The sequence below is a fragment of the Artibeus jamaicensis genome, unplaced genomic scaffold, assembly GCF_021234435.1.
Source record: "Artibeus jamaicensis isolate MK-2021 breed Jamaican fruit bat unplaced genomic scaffold, CSHL_Jam_final contig_1803, whole genome shotgun sequence".
Classification (NCBI taxonomy): Eukaryota; Metazoa; Chordata; class Mammalia; order Chiroptera; family Phyllostomidae; genus Artibeus; species Artibeus jamaicensis.
This window is the reverse complement of record NW_026521356.1, coordinates 5,440,961-5,455,383: the sequence shown is the minus strand read 5'-3', so window position 1 is coordinate 5,455,383 and position 14,423 is coordinate 5,440,961. Positions and strand designations below refer to the sequence as shown.

The following is a 14,423-nucleotide window of genomic DNA, read 5'->3' as shown; positions in this document are numbered from 1 at the left end:
TTAGTGGAACTAGAAACTGATCATAGTAGCCCAACATGGAAATTAGAAAACAAAACAAAACAAAAATCCAATTGTTCTTTCAGGAAAGAAATGACTAAATACAATGATGTGTGTATATGTAAAGAGAGGTCATACACATATTTATTCATGTAACACATTGTAGTAGATTTAAATTTATTGGCCTGGTTTCTTTCCCTCCAAATCTATTATAAAAAAAAAGAAACAAATGAAATCAGCATTCTTCCAAGTTGAACTAGTATACATTATTATTCAGCCTCAGGAATGGGTAATGATTCTTATACACCAGATAAAACCTAGCCTCATTTAAAAAATAGGGCTCTTTAGTACTGATGTGGTTTTCACGTTCCCTTCCCTGTGTAATACAGTGATGAGTGGGTAAGGCAGTCCGTCTACAATATCTCTGGTGAACCTATTGGGCTTGAATGTAATCATTCCCTAATCTTACCACATGAAAATAGGATTAATTGCCAGCACCACACCTGTGAGAAGTTCTAGACTGCCTCATCTTGCTTACAGGTAAAATGTGTTCCTCCTTTTTTTAAAGTAAGTGCAGGAATGTTGTCAGTGAATAATGTCCTTTACCAGTCATTCCAGAAAAAGAATTACAATTTGAAATTTTAAAGATACTCCTAATTTAGAACCTGCAATTTGGAGGAGTTACAATGCGGTGAAAACAGAATGATGGATTGAAAATGCAACAAGATGCTTTATCATAGCCTTACATTTAGTTATCCTGTGTATTTCTCATGCAGTAACAGTTTTAAAGAAAAGTGATGTTAACACATGTCATTCTAATGTCCATTTTTGCTGTTTACTTTTTCTTTAGAGAACCTAGGAAAAGATATGTCAAGTAGGAGCGAGTATGAAATTTTTAGAAAAACAGATGACAGGTGATAAAGTTAGAATAGTGGTATTGAAGATGAACCCCCGTGAGAAGTTACTAAGCTTTTAGCTGTCACTGTGGTACAGCTAAGGCTACCGGGTAGCCTTTTCTTTAAAAGATAAGAACTTTCTTAAGATTTCTGGATTACTGTGTAACTCTCCTTTAATTTCTAGGTACCTGGTGACCCATCTCATGGGGGCAGATCTGAACAACATTGTGAAGTGTCAGAAGCTCACGGACGACCATGTTCAGTTCCTCATCTACCAGATTCTTCGAGGTCTCAAGGTACAGGCAGTATTAGTAATGATTTTCAGACGTGAAATTCTTTCCTTTTCTCTCCTCTATTTAGGATTTAAGAAGAAAAAAAACCCTTTACTTACGGAAAATTTTGAGCCCTCACAAAATCACTAGTAACAATCATAGTTTAATGAACCCTTGTGTTTACTCAGTGACCACAGTCACCAGTGTGTGGCCACGTTTGTGTCTTCTGTGTCCCCAAGCCCTGGATTGTTGTGAGGCGAGTGTGGACAGCAGCTCATCCCGCCCTTCGGCACTGCAGCGTGTGTGCGCGTGTGTGCGTGTGTGGGAGTGGGGGGCTCTTCGTTATTACACCTGCGCGGAGGTGATCAGTTCTTGGTGTGATCTAATATTTGGTTGGCGCCCTGTTGAAACTTTAAAAACATCCTCAGGGAGGCTAATCTGTTGGTGGGAGGGGTAGATAAATAGTGTTTTAAAATTAAACCATTTTTGACATTTAACAGTTTTGAGTCCTTATTGAGCTCCAGAGAACCAACTAGAAAATGAGGTTGAACCCTTTATTTCACTCATACTTCAGCTCTGAGTAGAGTTGATGGTCTGGAAATCATAGCTATGATAAATGTACAGACCACTAATAGGTACTTGTTCTGGTTTCTGATCCCACTGTCAGTACTACCAATTCGTATTGATTTATGAGAATGCACTTCTAATAACTGTGTAATGTGGCAGTAGGAGGTTGGGGGGACGATGCTTCATTTAACTGACTCTTTTCTGTTTCACAGTATATACACTCAGCCGACATAATCCACAGGGTACGTACCGTCTTGTGTTTTTATGGAATTACTCTGGGGGACGGCGTGGGAGGGTGCGGTGGCTCAGAGAGACTGTCATGTGGCCAGGGTCCCAACCCACACTTCCTTCAGCCTTGGGAATATTGATTCACTGCAGCTTTACTCTAGGTTTAAACTGATTAGAGAATGAGGATGTATAGTTTTTACCTATTTAACACTCATTAGGACTAGATAGTGACTGCAAAATGGAGATGGTCTGAGTTTATGTTTGGATCTTCAGCATTACTGGGAAGGAGAGCATTTACCACACGCCATGGAGTTTTGACCCTCTCCTCTCTGCTTGTGTCCCAGGACCTGAAACCCAGTAATCTAGCTGTGAACGAAGACTGTGAGCTGAAGGTAAGGGGAAGAGACCGTGGGAAGTATGTGTTTCACTGTGCAATTATATTCGATTAACCAGGCAAATTTATGTCGGGAATGCTTTATAAGTTGTAACTTTTTATCTGAAAATTCATAAATTCATATTGTCCTTAAGAATATCAAACTTTGAAATTTAAATCATAGATTTAGTAAGCTTTAGTTTTAAGTGGCATTAAAGGTGGTATCAGGTATCTTGTTTTCATTCCAAAAGTTAAATTTGAAATTTAACATTTTATATAAAAGAAAATTATAGTCTGACTATCAAGTAAGCAACCCGGAAGAGATTTTAAGTGTACATTTGACAAGTTTATATATCCACGTAACCACCAGCTCAGTTATGATAAAGAACATTTCCATCACCTCAGAAACTTCCCCTGGGTCCCGCCCTGGCCAGTTCCCACCCCTCTACCCCCCAGTCCTCGCTGCAGCCAGTGACCTGCTTTCTGACACCGAAGAACAGATTGATCTTCTCTGGAGTTTCATGCAAATGAATCTTACAGTGCTTATGTGTGTGTAAGAGAAACTTTTGCTTGGTATAATATTTTTCAGATTCGTCTGTATTGTGTGTTTCAATAGCTCATTCCTTTTTTATTGCTGAGTAGTGTCCATTTTACGAGTATACCACAATTTGTTTACACATCTGTCTACCGATAGACATTTGCTTCAGTTCGAGTTTGGGGCCGTGTAAAGTTGCTGTGAAAGTTCACGTGCAAGTCTTTGTGTGGACCTTTGTTTCCGTTGCTTTGGGGTAAATACCTAGGAGGGGTATTCTGGTTTTGCCTTTGGTAATTTCATGTTTCACAGTGCGTGCTGTGTTTACCGTGCATTTTGAACATGGACCAGGAAGAATATCTGTGAAAATGCTGTATGGGCCTCCCTTTTTTAAAGGCACTAGGATTTTTTTCCTCCTGCTTTACAAGTCTTAGGAGTTTGACTCTCAGTGCCTGACTTCTTTGCTTTCCCTCAGATCTTGGATTTCGGACTGGCTCGACATACAGATGATGAAATGACAGGCTATGTGGCCACCAGGTGGTACAGAGCCCCTGAGATCATGCTGAACTGGATGCATTACAACCAGACAGGTATTGCTCATGTTGGTTATTTAGGGCCTGTTAACGCCGGCCTGGGTATTTAGGGATTCTCGAAGGAGAGGTGGGAGGAGGAGGAGGAAACCTCTGTTCTTCCCTCGGTGATCCTTTTAAAGTCCACAGAACGAAGATATTTCAGTTGCTCACCTAGAGAAGGCGAAGTTTTTTTTTTTTTTCAATGTATGGTTGCTTCTCGTACATCCCCTGCTGGGAACTGGCCCCAGCTGGGAACTGGCCTGCAACCTGGGCATGTGCCCTGACTGGGAATCGAACCGTGAGAAGGCGAAGTTTTAATACACAGCTTTCAGGTGTTTTGTGATGTAACAATTGGGTTTTTATTTATTTAGATTTTTAACTTATTCTCCGAGTATTTCTGCTTGAAGGCAGTGGGTTCATAATCTTAACCTCTCAGTATTAGTTGGGAGAATCCACCATTTCTACCAAGAAGGAACTGTTGCCCCTTTGTGAACAGTTTATTTCTCTTGCCTTAATTATGTTTCGCCTTATCCTACCTGTGAAGCCCGTTAGTGTGGTAAAGGTCTTAATAAGCTTACTTATTTCAATAAAAAGGAGTATGATTGTTTAATCTCAGATGTCTTAAATATTCATTTGAGTGTTTTTGCCCCTAGTTACAGTTTCATTTGTGGCCAAATATGATAGTAGTGACATTGTATACACTTTATTTCTGTTTAATTTTGCCAGTTGACATTTGGTCGGTGGGATGCATAATGGCCGAGCTGTTGACTGGAAGAACGTTGTTTCCTGGGACAGACCGTATCCTTTAAAAGCTTTGGATTCTTATTTTTTTTAACTGTGTTTCAGTGTCTGTGGAAATATATTACTTTTGCCTGTCTCTCGGGAAGGTTCTCAATTACTTGCCTTTAGAGTCCATATACATATGAGCCCTGCCCTCTTGCTGAGTAGTATCTTGCCTTGACAAGAAGGAGACTTCGTTTTACTTCTGTGAGTTAGAAAAATTCCTCATAAGCCGGGAAATCCTTTTTTGCAGTGAGTTTCATATTTATATTCTGCAACCTGAGCATATTCGTGAGAAGCTCTAGGTTTCAATGACTGGTTGAACCTGCTTGTATAGACACTTGATGAGCACAAATACCCAATTTATAAGTCAGGAGTATCTTTTTTATGTTTGGTTTACATGTTAAAAGCTATGTTTGGTCTCTGTAATGATACAACTGCTGACCCTCATTGTGTCTGTTTAAACAAGAAGGGACAAGGCCGCCCTGGTGTGCTCTTTTTTTCTCTTTTTCAAGCACAACTCAGTTTTTACCCCAGATTGTAGCCAAACCTTAATTTACTTCCAGATTTGTTGTCTACTTTATGGTTAATCTTGGCCTCCTTGTATTAACACTTTTCCTCTCTGCTGCATGCCTGCTGCACGGCTTAGTAAGAATATCAAAATAGGCTTTGTTGAAACTCCCCTCCGTTCTACTTAGTGAAGATGTTTACGTGAGAAAGAATGTTGAAATGATATTTCTAGGTTTGAGGATTTTTGTAAAATTCATTCGACTAGCCTTCTGTGGGGTAGGCTGGGCCTTTAGAGGAGCCGCAGGCGCCGGGGTCCGTCACACGTAGAGACCTGGAGGTGGCCCCTCAGCAGAGCAAGCTTTGCAGGTGTGAGCCAGAACGTCAGTGTATGTGCTACAGTCTGGGACATGCTTCTGTGGTGACTGTGATGTTCGGGGTCTCTAGCCACATATTCTAACTCTCTTCTGCCAGAGAAAATGGTACTTTCCTAATCAACTGAGAAGGCCTCTTCCCTTGGGTAAAGCTGTTTATTTTCCTCTGAATGTTACTGGGTTGATAGAGTTCCAGCTCCTTATATTTAGCGCACCTTACTGCTCCTCATCTCTAGATTTGAAGTTAGTTTAATAGTTTGCATTCCTCCTTTGCCTTTTGCTTCATTCACCTTATATCTGTTCCTTAGAAATTTGGTATAAACATTATGGTCAAAGCCAGGAGAAGTGGGGGAAATGTGTATTCCTCCTTTTCCTTGGGTGCATGTCTCAGGGTCCGTCCTGAGCACACTGCTCTAATGCTGTTCTGTTTGCCTCTCTTTCTCCTCTTTGTACCTGTCTCCCCATTGCCCCCAATTAGTCTGAGACACTCACACCTGCAGACACAGAGAGGTGGGTGGGGCACAAGCTGTAGGTCATACTCTGGGTTTAGATTGCGAGCTCTTTTACTCCCAGCTGTGTAGCTTCCAGCAAGTGTTCTCAGCTCTGTCTCTGGGTTTCCTGAACTATAAAATGCTGGTAATAGTCCCTAACTCACAAGGGGGTGTGAGAATTCAGTGAGATGACATCTGGAAAGTGCCTAGAACAGGGCCTGCCGGGAAGTGTTAGCCATCTTATTTGGGAAGCATTTTCTCCCTTCATCTTCACACTCTGTTGTCTACTACGACTCATTAAAGCATAACTTTCTGTTTTACTTAAATTTTGTGACAGGCAGTAAAGGACGGATCTGTTCAAAGGCCGCTGGTAGGTTTCAAAGCAGTTGTGCCCCGTGGGCCCACCTCAGAGACAGCTGCCTGCTCCCTGGTGGCCCGGCCTTTTAGATGTGAACTTGCAGCCCGTGGGACACCTTTCCTTCTATGCGTACTTCTTTTCCTCCTAGAGCTTTAGATAGAAACCCTTGCATTTAAAATTTTTAGTAGGTGATTCTTTTTTAATACATGGGAATTCATTTCAAAGTTCTTATTTTAGTAATATGCTATTTCCTGCTTGGCTCTTTCTGAGGCAGATATTCTCCGGGATCATAAAAATCAAATTCTCACAGGATGTGTTACCAAATGTAAGGTCATGAAGATTTATTGTTTCCTTAGTAGATTTTTATGGGTTTATCTGTTATACTTAGGTGTGATCCATTTTGAGTTAATTTTCTTTTAAAGATTTTATTTATTTATTTTTAGAGATAGGGGAAGGGAGGGAGAGAGAGAGGGAGAGAAACATCAATGTGTGGTTGCCTCCCATACGTCCCTAACTGGGAACCCACCCATGTGCCCTGACTGGGAATTGAACCGACAACCCCCTGGTCCACAGGCCAGCACTCAGTCCACTGAGCCACATCAGCCAGGGCATTTTGCATTAATTTTTTGTGTGATGTGAGGCTGAGGGGTACGATTTTATCTCTTGCACATGGAAATTTACTTGTCCCGTTGAATGGGCTTGGCCCTCCTGTCAGTGGTCCATTGCAGTACGTGGGTCCATATAGCAGAACCATGCTGTTTTGATTGCTATAGTTCTATGGTAAGTTTTAAAATCAGAAAGTGTGAGTCCTTCAATCTTATTTTCATTTTCAAGATTTCTTTCTTTTTTTTGTTTTTTTGTTTTTGTTTGTTTGGCTCTTTAGGCTCCCTTGTAATTCCATATGAGTTTGAGGATGTGCTTTTCCATTTCTGCAAAAAAGCTGTTGGAATTTTGATGGAGATTGCATTGAATTTTTAGATCACTTTGGGTAATAGTGACATCTTAACAATGTTAAGTGTTCTTATCGAGGAAAAGGCGATGTCTTACCATTTATTTAGGTCGTCTTTAATTTCTTTCAGTGATGCTTTGTAATCTTCAGAGGACAAGTCTTTTACCTCCTTGGTTAAATTTATTCTTAGGTATTTTATTATTTTGCATGCTATTGTACATGGAATGTTTTCTTTGTTTACTTTGTGCTTTGTTCATTGTTGGCGTGTGGAAACACAACTGATTTTTGTTTGTTGCTCTTGTACCCTGCAGCTTTGCTCAGTTTGTTTACTAGCTCTAGTAGCTTTCCCATGGATGTTGATATTTTCTATATATAGGATCGTGTCATCTGTGAAGAGATAGTTTTACTCTTCAGTTCCAATTTATATGCTTCCCCCCTCGTCTGATTGCTCTGGCTAGAACTCCCAAATACAGTGCTGAGCTGCAGTGGTGAGAGTGGGCGTCCTTGTCCTGCTCTTACCTTACAGGGAGAACTTTGTCTTTCACCACTGGGTATGGTTTTATCTGTGCATTTTCCTTAAATGCTTTTTATGGTGTCACGAAAGCTCCCTTCTGGCCGTAGTTTTATATATTTTTTTTATCTGATCTGAACTTTCAAGTTCTTTAGCCTTGATTTAGATTACATTTACATTTGATCACATCGGTATTACTGTGCAGTTTTAGATCTCTGCAAGTCTTTCTATTTTAGCTTTTCATTTTTGTGTGATTAGTTTTTTTCTTTAGAGATTCCTTTGGTATTGGTTGTTAATAATTCCTGAAGTTCCCCTAAAGATATAAGTAATACTAACTTTTGTCTTGGGGCTAATTATATGTATAGTTAGGCTTGAAAGTTTTCTCATTTGTGACTTGGCAGAACCCTTCCGATGAACTCAAGGTAGAGTCATAAATTTCGTGAAGAATGAAGCCCTTCCCTGTAAGTCTAGTTGACTGGGCATGTCCAGTGCACGCAGTGGAAAGAACTTTAGAAGAGACTGAGGATCCAGATTGTCTCCTCAAGTACAGTGCCAACTTACTGTAAACAGCTCTTGGCTTTGAAAAGAGTGAGCCAGTTAGATAAGGGTCATTACTAACATTCGACAGTCTTCAGCCTAAGGAAGAAAGAAAACAAGTGTTGTAGTCTGTTAAACGTCGAATACTGCTTGCTAATACTGCTTGCTCTCCCAGAGGTCACGGCCTTTGTTTACTGTTACTCTCCTTTCCTAGGTAATCAAATGACTGTCCTTCGTGTGTAAAACTTTTTCTCCTTGTATGTTAATAGAAAGGGTTCTCTTAAGACATTAACTGGAGGACAGCGGGGCTGTCAAGTTATGACCCACATCAGCTTGGCGCCCCACTCCATGAATTTTCATTGTGTATTAAATTCACTCCTTAATTCTGCTGAATTGTTTCCTTCTTTGATTTTTTCAAATATTTCATTAAATACTTAGGACATAAAAAAGACAAAGAATAGTAAATGAGCACCTGTGTTCACGTGACCCAGACTGTGAGACAAAACATTGTCCATGGAGCTGAAACTGCTGGTGTCTCCTGTCACATCCTCCCCTCACCTCCAGACATCGATTTCAAATACTCGCTCTCATTTTTAAGATATTATTTGTTTTAGAGAGAAGGGAAGAGAGGGAAAGAAACATGGATCGGTTGCCTTTCGCCCACCCACAGCTGGGCTCCTGGCCCACAACCCACGCACGTGCCACGTGCCCCGACTAAGAATTAAACCAGGAGCCTTTCCATCTGCGGGACGATGCCCAGCCCGCGGAGCCACACCAGTCAGGGCTTCGCTCTCATTTTCAAAAAACAGTTGCACTTTAGACACTAAAAGTCAAGTGTCTTAATGAAGAAGAAAAATACAGTGGAACCTTGGTTCTTGAACTTAATTTGTTCTGGAAGCCTGTTGGGAAAGAGATTTGTTCAAAAAATGAATCTCCTCTGTTGCCTGAGAGACGCGTGGCTGACGAGACAGGCATCAGCATGACAGGACTGTCGGTCGAGACCCGAAGTTTTGTCCAGTGACTGAGATTTTTTTTTTTTTGTGAACATCTTAGTTGAGAACCAAGTTGTTTAAGATGGGAGATCTTTGAGAACCAAGGTTTGACTGTATTTTACTAGGTTGTTATTTGCCCTCCCTTCTCAAATTTAAGAATGTAGTTTTCTAGAAAAAGCCAGAATTCTCAGGTTTGTTCACAAACCTAGAGGGCCTTAGAAATTTTCCTTGCGTGACAGTGAAAATGACTATTTTGATGACCAAGAAGACAAGCAGGTGGGCTAAGTCTCCTTCTGGTGCAGCCATTTTGACCCCAGGAGGATTTCCTACCCTCCGAAGACCGGTGTTCTGGCTTTGCCCCATGCGGATTTTTTTAAATTGAAAACCGCTGCCCACAAGCAGTAATAGTTGCAGGTAGGGTCTGCAGGTAGAGTCATCTTCAATTTTCCAACCTGTGGAGCTTTCTGGAAGGTGCCTAGACACTTAGAGATGACTAGAATATCCCTCTTACTTTCCTTCCAGTTTTCCTACTACCCTAAGATTTTTCGCTCACCTCTTCCTTCTGGCTTCCTTTCACTTTGGTTACATTCTGAGGACCTCATCTAAAGAGGAGTAGTAGGCTGAAGTGATTGTTTTAGGAAGTGTCACCCGATTTATGATTCAAATTTTGATACTGCGATCATTATAATGAAAACGTTTTTAACAGTAAAAATAACACCAATCTAGGAGGAAAAGGGGTTAAACCTATTATGAAGGATGGCTTGCTGTGAAGATAACTAATTGTTATATGTGGTAAATTTTGCTTTGCTTTGCTTGTATAGCTACTTGAAGCTCCTTCTGGCCTTAACCGCCTGGACAAATTGTAGTGGCCTTAGGGTAGCTGGCACTGTGGGAAGACTGGCCTGTGTTTCAGTGGATTTGCTAGCTCTTGGAGAACCTGTGGTGATGTCTGCTGAGGTTTGCATGCTTTCACTTCGTCTGTGCAAGTGCTTTTAGCTACTGAGTCGATTTTATTTGGCATTGTGTGTTGACTAAGCTCCTAATACTGGCTGTCACGCTCCACCAACTCCCTTTGTCCACAGCCCTCACACACTGACGGCACAATACTTGTGTACTCTGCATGGTGTAAACACTTCAGATGGGGTGTTGGAGAACTTGCAACATAAATGGTACAGTTTTTCTTGACTCTTCTTTTATATAGAGACTTTTCACAGAGTCTGGTTCTTCTAGATTTTGAGGGCAAGGCAGAGGGGGTGGAGCTGGGTTTGAAAAGCATGTTATAGAAAGTTTTTGCAAGTGAATCAGTGTTTACTGAGCTACTCTGTGGAAGGTGCTGGGGAGAAGGTAGTGCCTGTCCCCCAAACCAAAATGATCCTTCTCAGGGAAGGTGAGTTACAGGAGTTCCTTGAACAAATTTCCACTCTGGTTATAAAACAAGACAGAGTGACAAAAGTACTATAATGGAGGTTTAAATGAGTCACTGAGAAGAAGCAGTGACTAATTCAAACTCAGGACAACCAGGAATACTTTATGGCAGAGTTGTCATTTGAGCAGAGCTTTGAAGAGTAAATAAGAAGAGAAAGGCCTTGTTGCTAGGAGGGGAAGATGGAGGGTATGCCTGTTTACGACTTGGATAAATAAAAAGTTGGAAGCTCAGAAGTGCCTGGAATGTTGGTTGTGAGTTTAAGCCTTGTGTGCATCAAGGAATAATAGGTTGAGGCAGAGTCAGAAGAGAAGCCTGCCGCCAAGTCCCAAGGGCCAGGAACTGGGGCTTTGTTCTTCAGGCCTGAGAGTGTCCATCCTGGCACATGGGACTTGGGGGAAAGACATAGGGTCCCCACCTCGTTGTGGTCGGGAGCCACTAGAACTGGTGGGGATGGCCTGCCCTTCAGGTGTGTTGGGGTGGAATGAGGGCAGTTGGGAAACTGACAGTCCAGTCTTCTGTCTTCATACCAGAGCATGAAACCTGACTCACATTTTTAGTAGTCAGAAGTCTCCTAAATAAGACTGCCAGTCTCAACATCATTTCTAGAGGTTAGTTTATAAAACTACCTGTTGGAGGGTTCGAGTAGTCTGGATTTTCATATGTATATTTCATATGCAGTATAGTTTATCTTGTGGGATATTTGCGTAGTTAAATTTATTTCTGAAGAGTGAGTGAACTAAGTGTTTGTAAATGGAGTTATTTTAAATGAACAAAGAGGATTCTGTAGTAAATTCTGTTGTAATACAGTTACATCGTTTTAGAGCACTGTGGCATCTCTCCTTCTCTCTGCTCTGTCCCCATTAATGATGCTGTAAAATTTTCTTCCCATCAACACCATCAGGTAAGGTAAGAAATAAATATTGAAATATTAACCTCCAGAACATCTTGGGTTTTGCTGTTTGCAGATGACCACATTTCTATTCTTAATTCAGAAATAAGTGAGTAATAATAATTCAGTTATTATGAACAAGTGGGTGGACTTGTTCATAATTTCCAGAACTCAGGTTGTTTTGGTCTAGGATGGGGTTCCGCAAACCTTTTCTTAAAGGGCCAGATAGCACATAGTTTAGGCTCCGCGGACCCTGTGGTGTCCGTTGTGACTGCTCAGCTCTGCTGTGTCAGGTGAAGCAGTTGTAGACAATATGTAGATGCATGGGCATGGCTGTATTCCAACAAAACGTTATTTTCAAAACAGGTTGGGGTTTGCTGACTCCTGTCTAGCATTTTCTTCCACTTACGCCAATTTCATATCTGAGGAAGAAAAAGAAGAACAGGGCAAGATGCCAGGACGATACTGCACAATTCCTGTGATTTAGGCAGCTGTGACTTGCAAAGGCCATTGTTTTTGAGTTGCACCGTAATGCCTTTAGATGTACAACCACGAGGAGAGATCATTTCTTCCACCTTCCTGTCCATTCTGCTCTGCCTTCTCCTCACACATTCTGAGTGCCCACCATGAGGCAGGTGCTGGGCTGAGCACTGGAGATAGGTAAGTGGTGAACTGGCAGAGTGGCCCCTTCCCTCAGAGAGCTCCAGATCGGTACAGGTGGCAGACAGCAAGCAAAAAAGTAGTCATAGAGGTAAGCACTGTGATATTTTCAGGCCTTGTGCTGAGGCAGAATGGCAGAAGTGGGGGCCTCTTTATACAGAGAGAGTTGGGGAAAGCCTGTCTGGGAAGGTGAAGTTTAAGCTGAGACCGGAAGTAGAGAACCTAATCATGCAAAAAACCTGACAGGGGTCAGAGGCAGTCATCCTCCCCTCCTTTTTCCTCAAATGTCAGTATAGCTGTGGGTAAACTATTCACATTTTCACAGAGATTATTAAAAGCTATTTTATAAGGTTTTCCCTCCTTTTTTAAAACTTTCTTTTTAGGCAAGACTATAAGCAGTAAGGACAGATGGAAGTTTTTGTCTTCTCGTTAATACCTGCACATATTTTCTGGGTGTAGTTGGAAGACTGGGTACCAGAGTGGAGGTTTGGGCATTGTGGTCTGTTGTTTAGAGCCATTGGGCTGTGTGAGGTTTATTAATGCATTTATATGTCAGGCATTCCTGAAGATCAGGTGCAGTGGGGTGCGGGGCCCTCTGCTGGCTTGTCACTCACAGTTCTCTGCCTACTGTGGCCAGTCCGGAGGAGAGGTGTTCTAGAGGAAGCTCAGTGGTTAGGCTCAGGGACCCACACAGGCCCCTACCATATTCCAAGCTCTGTAGGTCAGGCTTCCTCACCAGAATATTTATAGGTAGGTTTGTATGTCCCTGGCTCCTGTGCTCTACTGCTTATTTCTTATCTGTACTCTCTGCTCACTACTCCTCTTGGCTTATCTGGCTGCTAATGCTTTGGTGGAAGGTGAGGAGGTAGGCGTGGCCTGAGCCTGTGGAGTGAGTAAGCTCTTGCGTTTTCCCTGCTGTCTTTGTCAGCTGAGTATCCAGCTATAAAGTTGCTTCACTTTACTAATAGGGGATGTTGACAGGTGCACGAAATGAATGTGAGATCGGTCTGTGTGTAGCAGCATTTTGAACCTTTGTACAGGAGGAGCATGTTCTGCCTGGCGTGACCATCCTGCAGAAGCCTTGCCTAGAGGAAGTCACCATTTTGGTTCAGTTTGGGTTTTTAATTTTTGTTACTGGGGTATTTTGTTTGTTTGTTTTTGTTTTGTTTTATTTGTTGTTTTCCATTTTTATTTTGTCCCAACATTTTCCTTTATAGTCCACCATTAGATATTGATCAGTTGAAGCTCATTTTAAGACTCGTTGGAACCCCAGGGGCTGATCTTTTGAAGAAAATCTCCTCAGAGTCTGTGAGTTGATGCTTTGATTGTAATTTTCTGCCCTGTTGGGAGCCTCTGCCACTTGCCTTCCATCCGTCTGCACTGTGACCCAGGTGTGTTTTTAAGCACATGTGCCCTTGGTGGGCTGACTTTCAGGATGAGTGTGTGTGCACGTGTGCACTTGCACACGTGCACACACACTCGCTGGGTCACCTGCGTGAGTTCGTCTCCTCCCTGCCTGGGTATGTACTTAGATCATGGGGGCCTGTATTGGGCTATAGTATCCTAGTAGTAAATGAGATTTGAGATTCTCATTCATTCCAAGAGGTTAATGGAACATTTAGTTTTCTGTTCTCCAGCCCTGACTTCATCTTTTTCAAAAGTTTCACATGTACTCAAGGGCTCTTTTCACTGTTTGGTCAGTGTTTGGTCTCAGAGCATGAGGTTCACCATGCAGTAGTCTAGTTCATCACTGAAAGAATGAAATGTGCATTGTCTGCACACTGTTGCCCTTTGCCAAAGTGCCTTGCTTTCTGTTGTTTTAGAATAGACCACCTGCACAGCTCGTGCGAAGTGTCTGTTCAAACAGGGCTCCTCTCTGCCCCATCTCCAGACCAGCAGAGGTTACATTCCACTCCTGAGAGCCGCAGGAGGAGGGTTCTAAATCCTGCAGTCTGCCAACATTTACAAGTTTTAATAACCCAAGAAAAAGCTTGGGCTAATGCTTTCCTGCCTCTATGCAGGCATTTACAGAGAAGCCGTGGGAATGGGACTCAGGCTTCCTTTGGCTATGATTTCCTGCTGTTGGTCATCTTCTTGGGCAGGAGATGTGAGAGAAATCATGAAAGCCCAGCCTCTCTCCCTTTTTTCCTCTGTCTGCTGCCAGGCAGTTGGGTGAAAGGGAGAAAGAGCTGTGGAGCCCAGCGTCAGTAGTGCCTTCCTGGATTCTCCTCCCAGCATTTCTGACTGATGGGGTCCCTTTACCCAGTTGGGAAGACTGCTGGGTAGCTTGAGGCAGGCTTGAGCAGGTGAGTTTGAATGGTTCCTCATCTCCCTGTAAAAAAAAAAAAAAAAGAAGAAGAAGAATTGCATCTGGTATGTGTCTGGTGCATTCCTTAAAAGGACCACAAAGCCCAGGGAATTTATGAATTTCCACTCTGAGAATGTAAGGGAATGTACTGGCCCTATTTTATTTTGTTTTATTTACTTATTCAGGGTGAGGAAGCAAAGGCAC

General features: G+C 42.2%; 1 protein-coding gene across 3 annotated transcripts in view; it reads left to right on the top strand.

Moving 5' to 3' along the window:
* The window catches only part of MAPK14 (mitogen-activated protein kinase 14), a 66,242-nt gene that overhangs the window by 39,573 nt on the left and 12,246 nt on the right, over positions 1 to 14,423 (top strand). For 2 of the 3 annotated variants that reach the window (XM_037146239.2, XM_037146241.2), the window contains exons 4-9: positions 1,078 to 1,189; positions 1,945 to 1,974; positions 2,305 to 2,352; positions 3,341 to 3,455; positions 4,164 to 4,235; positions 13,140 to 13,219. In XM_037146239.2, coding sequence (XP_037002134.1) covers positions 1,078 to 1,189; positions 1,945 to 1,974; positions 2,305 to 2,352; positions 3,341 to 3,455; positions 4,164 to 4,235; positions 13,140 to 13,219 — 457 coding nt within the window. The remainder of the gene's footprint in view (positions 1 to 1,077; positions 1,190 to 1,944; positions 1,975 to 2,304; positions 2,353 to 3,340; positions 3,456 to 4,163; positions 4,236 to 13,139; positions 13,220 to 14,423) is intronic. The other variant, XM_037146240.2, reaches the window with a different exon arrangement.